Source organism: Garra rufa, chromosome 9 (assembly GCF_049309525.1).
Source record: "Garra rufa chromosome 9, GarRuf1.0, whole genome shotgun sequence".
Taxonomy (NCBI): Eukaryota; Metazoa; Chordata; class Actinopteri; order Cypriniformes; family Cyprinidae; genus Garra; species Garra rufa.
The window spans coordinates 29,473,598-29,485,948 of NC_133369.1; the positions used below are offsets into that span (position 1 = coordinate 29,473,598).

Sequence of the window (12,351 nt, forward strand, 5' to 3'; positions counted from 1 at the left end):
TGAATAACTGTAAAGGTTGAGTGATTAACACTGCATCATTCCCTACAGACTTGCTTTCCTGTCCTTGATCAATTTATAGATTTACACAACATAAATGTGTTGATTGGTGTATATTTCATTTTTACTTTTTTTGTGGTTTTTTAATTACTTTCCTGGAAAATATTGATGTAAACATTGAGTAAGAGTCAGCTGTATGGACACTGATCATTCTGATGCACATCAGAAAATCACTTACATGAGAAAGCTGTTTAAGGTGTAAAACTGCTGCTCCTGTTAAATACACCCCCGTCAATACATGCTACACCATTAGTAAGCAGAGTTCTCCACACATTTATGTTCTTTTTCCCACATTCACAATACATTGTGAAGAATACAGCTTATTTGTTTACATGGCAGGTGTTAAACTGATTCCTGTTACTTTCTTAAATGGCTTAAGGAAATGCGTTTTTGCAGTTATGTGATTCTTTAGAACTCTGCTTACTTCAAAAATCTTGAAATAAGCCATTTTTTAAGTGCATGTAAATTGGGCCATTGGCTCCAGGACAGCTCTTCCTGTTAGTAGCCCTTATGGCACCATCTCTGATAGCTTTCTTTGTTAAGGCCCTTTCACAGCAATAGTTGTGTGAAAAGATTAATTGCAGACAAATGATCCATTCACACCAAGAGCAAAATGATTATCTGTTGGTCTAGAAGAGAATAAAGTTATTTGATAGTTCAGAATTTGTATTTTCCTTTGCATTTTGATGTATTTTAAGGAATGTAGTGTTTTTTTGATACCAGTAAAGAGCATGGTTGAAACCCGCTTTTGCAAAAATTTTACTACTAGTCCAAATTTTTTTTTTTCTCTACTGTCGCTATCTCTATTTACCCCTTATCTAAGGAATTTAATGCTTTAATGATTGAAGTAAGTGCAGTGCAGTGAAGAATAGAGACAAAAGAATCAAGATAAACTGTCTCACAGACAAAAATGTGAATATTTACTGAATATTTTATGCAAGCAGTCTGTTCTACATTTATTTACACGTACATGTTTGCTTCAACATTTGTTTACCATCTTCTACATCTTTTTGCCTTTGCAATACCGTTATTTTTTTAATTTAGAAAAAGGTCATTTTAAAAATGATTACAAATGTAATTAAAATATTTATTCTATTTATTGTGCTGTCATAAAGAATGTGTAAGAGTTGGATTCAGTAACTTATATTTTACAGTGGTGGCCAAAATTATTAGAACACTAGTATTTTCACCAGCTAAAAATGGTTGTAAGTCAGTTATTTCTATCTTTTGCTGTAGTGAGTCAGTAGGAAATATCAGTTTACATTTTCAAACATTCATTTTGCCATTAATTGTAATCCAGTGAGATTTTTGTTTGCACAAGGAGTCTGACAACAGCCAGTGCTCCACACAGAGGTCTGATCTCATCATCATCCAGTCAGTCTGGAATGACATGAAGAAACAGAACAAACTGAGACGGACTAAATCCAGTAGAGCTTTGGCAACGTCTCCTAAGATGCTTTAAGAAACCTTCCTGCAAAGCTGCAGCACTGTTAAAAGTTTTAGGCACTTGTGTAAAAATGCTGTAAAATGAGGATGCTGTCAAAAATCTTTATCAATTAACTTTGATTAACTAAATTAAATCAACATTTGGTGTAATCATCCTTTGTGCTTAAAGCAGCTTTTGCCCTAGGTGCACTTTCACTTACATAGTTTTTCAGGTAGCTTTGCAGGAAGGTTTCTTGAAGCATCTTGGAGACGTTGCCACAGTTCTTCTTAATCTGTCTCAGTTTGTTCTGTTTCTTCATGTCATTCCAGACAGACTGGATGATGATGAGATCAGATCTTTGTGTGGAGCGCTGGCTGTTGTCGGACACCTTGTGCAAACAAAAATCCCACTTGATTATTACAATTAATGGCAAAATTAATGTTTGGAAATGTAAACTGATATATCCTACTGACATACTACAGCAAAAGGTAGAAATAACAGACTTAAAACCATTTTTTAGCTGGTAAAAATACTAGTGTTCTAATAATTTTAGCCACCACTGTATATAATTTATAACTTATATGCCATACTGAAAATGACTAAAAAAAAACACTGAAACAGAGAAATTTTGTTGCTTTCACTACATGGAAAACAGTTTTATGAAGATTAACATTTGTATGCCTGGTTTCACAGACAAGTCTTAAGCCTAGTCCTAGACTAAAATGTAAGTCTGAGCTGTTTTAACTAAAGAACAATTGCATTGATTGATCTTAAAATATATCAGTGCCTTTGTTTTGTCTCAAGAGGCACACCAGTAATGTTTTTTTTTTTCTAAGCATGTTAATAAAACTTAAATTTCTAAGCCCTGTATGTGAAACCGGGCCTTAATGTCCCAAGTTAGAAATTTTCCTGCATAATTCACAGAGTGAGTTTTTGTAAGTAAAATGAACATTATTATCAAAATATACTCAAATTATTCTTAATTGAGAGTTTGTGAGTCAGATTCAGAACAATCTGGAAAATCTATATCCACTTAGCCCCAACATGAATACCAATTATGAATGATAAAAAAGATAAACATTTTAATTATGCAAAGAAACATCACTTGCAACAAAATTTATTTGTGTCTTACTTTTCCTCTGCTTTCTTTTTTTACAGATGGCAATATCTGAATTGCAGGCCAGCACCTGAAACAAGGCAGGCCATACATAACAAGGTTTACATCCTTGTATTATGCTCAAATGTTACATTTGCCAATTGAGCTGGGGAATTGATTTGACAATCAAAAGGACTTTTAAGGATAGATTTTTAATCCTTTTTGGAATTTTCTATTTTACTGAAGTTGGTGAAGTTGCCATTTTAGAAATGCTGTGACCAGTTGTGGCTTTTTGTTAAATGCATATAGAAACGTAGCCTTGTTTTATAGAAGCTCAAGTGAGATTGGATATTTAACAGACATTTGCTAGAATATAATTCCAATAGTTGAAGTAATCATGTTTTGATATCAATTTTTAAACATCTTGCATAATATATCATGTTTCTTGTGTCATAAACGATTGACTTTTATACCTCAAAAGAGGCAACATTTGGCTTTATCATGATGGCTTATTCAATGGACCATATGCAAGAGTTAAGTGGAGGAGATGCCTTCATCTGCACAGAGTGTGGTGAAGGGTTTAATCAGTACCCAAAACTAGTTGAACACATGGCCATTCATGGACTTACTGACATATTTTCCTCTGATGGATTAAGCATTAGTAATGGTAGTTGTATCAACGCGTCCATTGAGGTTGCTCTTCATGAAAATGGAATGCTCACTGTGGTTGATAGATCTGTGTTGTCCAACTTTACTTTCTTGTTTGGAAAACCTTCATCCAAGACATTATGGTGCCAACCCCCTATTCAAGCCCCCTTGACTTCATCTAAGGTAATAGAGAAGGAGTACACTCAATTTAAGTGTGAAAGATGTGGACAAATGTTCAAAACCCCAAAGAGCTTAATACTGCATCAGCAGTACCGTGCCCTTGAGCAGGGCTTCAAATGCACTCTGTGCTGCAAGGTGTTTGATGACCGGGAGAGTCTGCAGAGCCACCTTCAAAACCATGCTCATGAGCGCTTTTATAGTTGTGGACACTGTGGAAAGCGATTCTTAAGACAAGAGACCTTACTGTCACACCAGAAACAGTGGCATGGATCTATTGGTTCCAAGACTTCAAGTAGATCTGTGGAAAATCAAGAAAATAACATGGACCGGTCTTATCCTTGCAAAGTTTGTGGCTTGCGCTTCTTCTGGTTGTCTGACTTGCAAAGCCACCTAAACAGTCATTCTCGTGTCAGCAAGCCACCCAGTGGTGTAACACAAAAACAGGAAATGCTTGGGGAAGAAGAAAGCACGAAAAATGGCGATTCAGTTAATGAGCCATGTTGTTGTGGCCTGTGTGGGGAACAGTTTAAGCAAATTGCAGAATTAAGAGAGCATCACAAAACAGAGCACCCAGATGAGGTTGAAGTAAAGGACTCTTCAGGTGTGTCGCCCAAGGTGAAACCGCAATACCATGGTGTAATGCGTCAAAAGCATCGAGTTGATCCACTAAGGTCAAGCCTAAAAGGAAGACCTAGAGGAATGAACAGAGCCAGTTTTGGTGGTAAACTCTTCTCCTGCAAACTCTGCCATCGGGTGTTTGTACACTCAAGCAGCCTCTCTCGTCATATGCGTTACCATAAGGGTACTCTGCATGCTTGTAATTATTGTGGAAGACACTTTCCACAAAGATGTGATGTCACAAGGCATGTGGCCATGTACCACAATTTAGCACTTCAATCCAAGGCTCCTGGGCAGTTAAAGACACAACATTGGGATAAAAACAGTAAGCAGGAACCTACGGAAGCATCGACACAAACAAAAAGTGATAGTCAACTAGAAGAGTTTGATGAAGAAAACCAGCCCAAGCCAGATGACCTGTTACTTGGTTCTCCTCATAAGGGAACTTACAAATCAAGGATGAAGTACAAATGCAAAGAATGTTGTAGAGTCTTTGGGCTACTTAGTGTTTATCGGCGACACATGTATTACCACAAGCGAAGTCCCTGCAAGGTGTTGCTTAGTTGTCCTCTCTGTCCAAGCCGCTTCACATTCCTCTCTGCTTTAGATCGCCATCTTGTATATCATCATAAAGGAGACTCTGAGAATGATGCCACAAAACCTCCTGAGACTGATGTACCTGATTTTGAAAGTCAACAAGGAGATGCTGAAAACCCTGACACAAATGCTGATGGTAGCATGCCATCGGAAATACTGAATGAATCCACTGAATGTTCTCAGACCTAGAGGTCCACAAAATGGCCAAAAGTATATGGACACACTTATTTAATGAACAAGTTTGGCTTTTCCTGCAATTTAAGTGAAGACAAATATAAAATTGAGTATTATGTGCTTTATTAAGCGAGGACCCTATTTCTATTCCAGCAGGGCAATGACCCTTTGCACAAAATGGTGCTCTACAGTTTCTGGGGTTGAAGAAGGTAAATGATGTGCACAGATCCACTACTGAGCGCCTTTGGGATGGATTGGGAACACAGAATTGAGCTAGAACTTTTATTGTTATTGCCTGACCTTCTTGAAGCTCTTGTGTCTGAAGCAAGTCCCTGCAATGGTGTTTAATCCCAAAAGAGTCTTGTTGGAGTCTTTGTTATTATACTTTTGAAAATAAACAGTTGACAAGAGCATAAGAGCATCATTTACCCCAAAGGCATTTAGGTCTTCTTGCAAACTGGCACTGTCCTTTTGGAAAAGAAAGGGCCCTCCTGACATAGTTGCAACAAAGTTGGAAGCACAGAATACTCAAGTAAATCATTGAAGAGTTTGGTGTTAAGAGTACAATTCTGACTGGAATACCTGGAGAAAATCTTTTTTAATAACTTTGTAATTGGATAAGAGTGTCCACTGTGAAGATACAATGAATATCTGAATTTTCAGAATGCTCATAGTTAGAGTTATTGACATACTGTTTTTTTTTTTATATATATTTTGAGTGTTGTACTTTTGTAGCGTTTGGCTCCTCGGATGTACCAAATGAATACTGTTTCTCATGTGTCTCATGTATGTTGCATTTGTTGTATATAAAATGTTTCCCCCAATATTCTCATTTGCATTTTCCAATTTTTGGATAGGCATTTCAAATTCTTATTCAAAGTAGGTGTTGACACAGTATGCATTCACAAATCAATGGGATCTTCATGTCATTTGAACTGAAAAGTTGATTCAAGAACACACTTCTGCTGCAGGGTTCATGTATTTTAGTTAAACTTTTTTATTTTTTTTATAATTCAACTTCAAAAGTCTCTACACAGACTAAACACTGCATAGGATTTTTTTTGTACAAATTGTATTTTTTATTTTGTTTAAGTGGTGATACAAAACATTGGTTACATATTTTGTGCAAGTCTAGTTCCAATTGTTTATAAATAAAAATAATTCTGTTTTCCCCTTCTAAGGCCTTGTGATTGATTTTATGCATGCAAATATTGTTAGACATTTATTTGACCTTATTTCAGATTATGCTATACACACACATTCCCCTAGTCTTTTAAAGATCTTAAATTTTGTTGTCATCATTTTGAAGATTTTACTTATTTATCATGAAGAGTCAAGACGCACTCAGAATTAAAATTCTCATTGACAAATATGGTAAAAATACACTGTAGCTTAAGAAAAGTTATTTTAGATTTTGAAAACCTGTATAATGCTACATTCACACATTCTAATGACTGACAATTAGGGCAACTTCAAAATCACTGCGAGAAATAATTCTGTGGAAAGAATGTTTATGTATACTTATATGATAGTGTATAGTTTGATTTGTACCATATGAACTGTTTGACAAAAAAAATGTATACCAGTATAATGGTAAAATTGTATACGGCTTTTGCATTTGGTTTTGCAAAGAGAGAAGTTTTTCCCTGTGGTTATCAACAGCATGCTACAGATTCCGTTTTATGTAACAACCAAACTGTACCTAATCCAGTTACACAAGGTCTTTCAATCTTGCATTGTCAACTCCCGGTTCTGTCAGTGGTGTGGGGTTAATTTAGAGTTATGTCTAAAGCACATTTATCATATCCGTTTGCTAGGGGGCATTCACATAAGAACAGAATACAGATCTCAAACCTTGCTTTTTTAAACTATGATTAATTTACTTTTGTTTGCAGTAGATGAAAAGACTAAAAAAAAATCAATCTCAACTTGCTACCAGTGTTGTTTTTGACAACCATCTTAGATTTAGTCTTAGTCTTTTGGACTAAAATGCTTATTAGTTTTAGTCAAATTTTAGTCACTTCTATATGTGATAGTTTTAATCCAATTTTAGTCGACGAAAAGTCAAAAAGGTTTTAGTCTAGTTTTAGTCAAAAAAGGGGAAAAAGTAGTCTTTTAACAAATTAATGTATGTCAGTAAGTATTTTGCTGTTGGGTAGTGTCACTTGAAAGTTCTGAAAATAGCAGATCTATAGTTCAACACAAAGTGAGCTTCCGGATCGACTATTTTCACCAATAATTACAATAATAAAGGAATGTTTTAAAACATAAAAGACAAACAAGGATGGAATGCTAAAACGGCTTGCCATACTAGTATGGCAAGGAGTATTTAATGCTAAAACGGCTTGCCATAGCGGCAGATACGTTTCAGGTTTTGATTGGCATGCACAATAAGCAGAAATGTCATGCATTTTAAATGTCTGACGGACCACCCACTAACATTTTCGTCTATTCTCGTCTCGTCAACGAAAACTCACACACGTCTCGTCATGTTTTAGCCATCAACGAGCCATGTTTATCTCGTCATCGTCTCGTTATCGTCATGAAAAAAAGTGGCGTCAATGAAATGATTTCGTCATCGTCATTGTTGACGAAAACAACAGTGCTTGCTACACAGAAATCCTGGAACCCTAAATTTAATGTTTGGTAACAGAGCCTTTAGGCAGTTTGATGGTTGACTTATAGCCATCAGTGACATTCTTAAACCAATGTGTACTGGTTGTTTGTTCTCATTTTCTTTTGCCAAATCTTAAATTCTCTCAGGTTTGAAGGGTACCTTCTTCTAAATGCTGTTATCTGATTTCTCAATTTGGTATTCAGTGGGGTTTCGATCTAGACCAGGGGTGCCCAAACTTGGTCCTGGAGGGCCACTGTTTTGCATAGTTTAGCTTTATCTCCAATTAAACACACCTGAACCAGCTAATCAAGCTCTTACTAGGCATTCTAGAAATTTCCTGGCAGGTGTGTTGAGGCAAGTTTGAGCTAAACTCTGCAGTACACCGGCCCTCCAGGGCAGAGTTTGGGCACCCTGATCTAGACATATTGGTGGCCAATTTGTATGAGTCTGGCATTGATTTAAACCATGCAGTGGTGTTTTTGAAGTACTTAGGTTTTTCTACCATAGTTTGAGTATATTATGATGTGTTGAAACTACCACAGAACCAAACACTGGCACCAGCATTTTAAAGAGCAATGAAATAAACTAAATATCATAGGTAAATGACCCTAAACAAAATTCAAAACACCTAGGTTTTGAAGTGGCAAACAGTGAATGGCACCGTATATTGGTACAAATGTGCATTTTGCTCAATCTAATGACAGGTGGTCAAGTAAGACACATTACCTTTTATGCCTGGGCACACTCAGCCAGTAAAGAGCTGAAGTTCATGTTGACTATATGATCTTATCTTGTCCATGGAGTAGTCTAAGAGGGATTGTGCTGAACCTTTTTAATGGCTGATGGTTTTTTTCTTCATCTATTCTGAAGCCATTATAGGTGTTTGTATTAACTCTTGCAGATCCCCTCATAGTATAGTCTTGGAATACTTAAAACTCTAGGCATTTCCATGTGATGCCATAGACATAGTACCAGGGGTGTCGCTAGTGGGGGGAAAAGGGTGACAGAGTGGCTTCCGAAGCCATATTCCGATTGGCTTTATCACTCTGTCTTCTCTCCACCAGTAAGCTGGTGTGTGGTGGGCGTTCTGGCGCACTATGGCTACCATCGCATCATCCAGGTGGATGCTGCACACTGGTGGTGGTTGAGGAGATACCCCTGACATTGCAAGCGCTTTGAGTTCTAGAAAAGCGCTATATAAGTGTAACAAATTATTATAGGGGGGGCCCCCTACTCCCTCCCCCATTGATTTTGAGGGGTCCCATATCAAACCCCCCCCCCCCCCCCCCAAACACGATTCTAGGAGGGCCCGAGTCAATATGGTGATCTTCAGGATTCTCAGAAAGTGCAGTGTTTTAGAATAGCTATGGTTTTGTGGGGCCAGGTCAGGTCAGTAGATATGCAAGTACAGCAACCTAAAACATCTGATCATTTCCATTGCAGTGCTGTTAATTTTAAGAAAATGTCAACCCTCCTGTTAGTGATGATAAGCCCAGTCGTGTCATTAGAAAACATAATTACAGCTGTGAGGTGAACATATAAGGATGCATATAGTTATAGTCAAAGTCCCTTTAAGGCAAGTCATGTCACTCAGCGGCCATCTTTGAAATGCTACTCGGGCAGGCAAGTGCAGCTCCAGCTCTTTGAATGGGGTAACATCAAATTCTCCAAAACTGTTCATTAAGCTTACGATTAAATTTTATATTTTAAATCTCCAAAGAATTTCAACAAGAACTGCCTCATAAATATGGTTCCTTGTGCTCCAATAGCATTAAAAAACGCTTATTTTTATATGTGCCAGTGCACATGCGCAGTACTGAGCGCATGTCTTAAAGAGCCGATTGTTTCTATAGCAACCGGGACTTCTAACTGCAGCTGCAGTGATGCGCTGACTTTACTAATCAACGATTGGCTCTTTCACTAAGAAGGCGGGGCTTCACAGCCATAATAAACGTTGCATTTTTCCCCATTCAAAATTATACGAGTGACAAGTCTTGGGTATTCCATAGTCTTTGGTATAGTCCAGGACTGAAGTCAGTCAGGAAGTCTAGTATCCAACTCTAGACAGAATTGCAGAAGCTCAAGTTGTAAGGTTTTCAGAACAGCTTGTTGAAAAAAGACCAGAACACTGGATCTGATAGCCTCGTGGGTAGCGCGCCATTGTATGGCGCTATTGCGCTTCAGGTGACCATATCTGTTTGTAAGCAGGTAGTACATAGAGGTTTGTTCAAGGTCCTTAAATTGTGCTTGTTAAAATTAAGCTTTATGTTCCTTCTTTGTCTTGTAACCATGTGGTATTTGGAGAGCCAGATAAACAACCTGTGCCTCACAGCAGTTTGCTCCTAACATCTAGAAAGTTTTCACTACATTCTTGTCTGTACTCTCTTTGCCTCCACTTTCTCACCCTACCTTTCTAACTGGTTACATCTTTGCCGCTCTTTTCCACTGACAAGTTTGAAACCACTTGTCTACTCTAGACACCCACAAACATGCATGACTCACAAACAACTCTTTTCTTCTATCCTCTCTCAAAATTTGATGTTTCCAGACTATAATACTGTGATTTCCCCTAGATAATATCTTCTCTCAATTTCATCAAACCATCTCTCTTACTCATTCTCTCACACATCATAAACATGTCTTATTCCACTGGATCTTTTCCTGCCCGATTTAAGTAAGTTCAGTGATCCCCACTGTAACCCCACTTAAACCAATAATTGACACTGCAGAAGTAGATTTCCATTTCCAATAATGTATTCAGCAGGGGCATTTATCCAAACCCACTCCATATGAATTTAAGACTCAACCCAATGCTTGTGTCCATGCCTTACTAGTTGAGCTGGAACTAACAAGTATTACATAACACAGGCCTGAAAATCTGTCTTCAACTTTCTGTATTCCTTTCACAGGCGACTTGCAGGATAAAGCCATTCTGGCTTTAAAGGAGGACATTCACATAGACTACCATGCTCTCCTTTCCTGAAGCCCTATGACTGGCAAGAATTATTTCAAGATCATCTACCTTGAATCTGCTTGACCTATCATTGGCCTTTGCCTTCAGCAACCCATCATGTCATATCAACCCGATCAGTATTGTACATCAATGGTACAGCTATTTACTGCTTTGAGTCCTGTTATACAGGTATATGTGCCTAGGTTTCATGAAGTACCCTAGAGATCAATGCTTTGCTCTCTCTTCTTATCTACAGTTTGTGAGCTCTTTCGAATTTTCGATATTTCAATAAAAATACGACCCAAAAGATCATCAGATCTTGAAAGTCCTGAAAGTAGACAAAAAGAATTCAATCAAACAAATAAGCCAAAAATATACTTCATGTATGTCATTGAGAAAAATAATCCATTGTTACACATCTGTGAGTGGCAAAAGTATGTGAATCTTTGTTTCAGTATCTGGTGTGACCCATTTTGCAGCAAAACTGTAGCTAAACATTTCTTGAAACTGCTGATCAGTCCTGCACAATAGCTTGTAGAAATGTTATTCCATTCCTCAGTACAGAACAGCTTCAACTCTGTGATTTTTGGTGGGTTTCCTCCTATGGACTACTTTCTTCAAGTCCTTCCATGACATTTCAATTGGATTAAGGTCTGGATTTTGACAAAACGTCAGCTTTGTTCTTCTTTAACTATTCTTTGGTAGAATGACTCGTGTCCTTGGGGTTGTTGTCTTGCTGCATGATAGTTTCTCTTGAGATTCAGTTGTCAGACAGAAGTTCTTTGTTTCTTTTAGAATTTGCTGGTATAAATTCATTCAAAATTCGATTCGACTCAATCAATTATGGCAAGCCATCCAGGCCTAAACCATGATACTACCATTTATTTCCAAAATTCTATTTTAGTCTCATCCATCTATAAAACCTTTCTCCAATAGTCCTCTGGTTTGTCCACTCGATCTTTCAGATACTGCAGACAGTCAGCAATGTTTTTTGGAGAGTAGTGGTTTTCTCCTTGCAACTGAGAAAGGCCTTTACCAACCTCATGGACTTTAACATGTCTTGCTTTGGAGTGATCTTTGTTAATTGACCACTCCAGGATTTGTGGTGTCCAAACTCTTTTGAAACAGTTTTGTAACCTTTTCCAGTCTGATGAGCAACAACAACTCTTTTCTGAGCCCCTCAGAGACCTCCATTGTCCATGCCATAATTCACTTCCACAAGCATGATCAGACTTTGATAGATTCCTGTTTAAAAAAAAAAAACAGGGCACACACTGACACATGATAGGCCCTGTCCCAAATGGCACACTTCAAGTGCACTTAAGTTCTTGAAATTGTCAATGTGTGTGCATGTCCGTTAAATCAACTAGACCATAGGGTGTACCATTTATAATTTTAGTGTTCAGAAGAATGCTTGTGAGTGCCCCCTTTGTGGCTGCTATGCGCACTCGATGCGCACTTCTGCTGCGCCCACACTTCTACCCAATGGTCAAAGCGGCATCATGTCACGAAAGTGCGGACTCAGAGGAAGACTGGAAGGTTTTAGGGTGCGATTTGGGACAGGGCCATTGTCGTTCCATTGATTGGAATCACCTCTGAACAGCCTTCAAATTAACTGCTAATCCTAGAGATTCACAAACATTTTCCACTCGGAGACAATATTGGATAATTTTCCAATGGCTAGTATGTCAAAGAGCTGAACTCCACTGAACTGACAAAGCCTGACCACCAATTGAACACAACATTACCAAACAGCTAGACTCAACAATAGCAGGCATCTTTGGGAAGTATTTAACAACCATCCATATTACTGCCCAGTTTATGTTCTTTACCATAAAGAAAGTTAGCCCACACCAGTATGATTATGCTGTGTAGATCTGGTTCCAGACTCTTTTAATCCCAAAATGGAAAATTGGAACACTTTACTATCTTGCCTTCCAGCTGTCAAGCCTTGCAGATGATCCAGAGTGTATGAGAGCATCTGG

The 12,351-nt window shown here is 37.9% G+C and overlaps 1 protein-coding gene across 1 annotated transcript; it reads left to right on the plus strand.

Annotated features, from left to right (window-relative positions):
• The first annotated feature begins 2,545 nt into the window (after positions 1–2,545).
• Positions 2,546–5,976, plus strand: LOC141342764 (uncharacterized). The gene has a single exon (XM_073847294.1). It carries the CDS (start codon positions 3,081–3,083, stop codon positions 4,809–4,811), a length of 1,731 nt encoding a protein of 576 aa, XP_073703395.1. The 5' UTR covers positions 2,546–3,080; the 3' UTR covers positions 4,812–5,976.
• Positions 5,977–12,351: the final 6,375 nt, after the last annotated feature.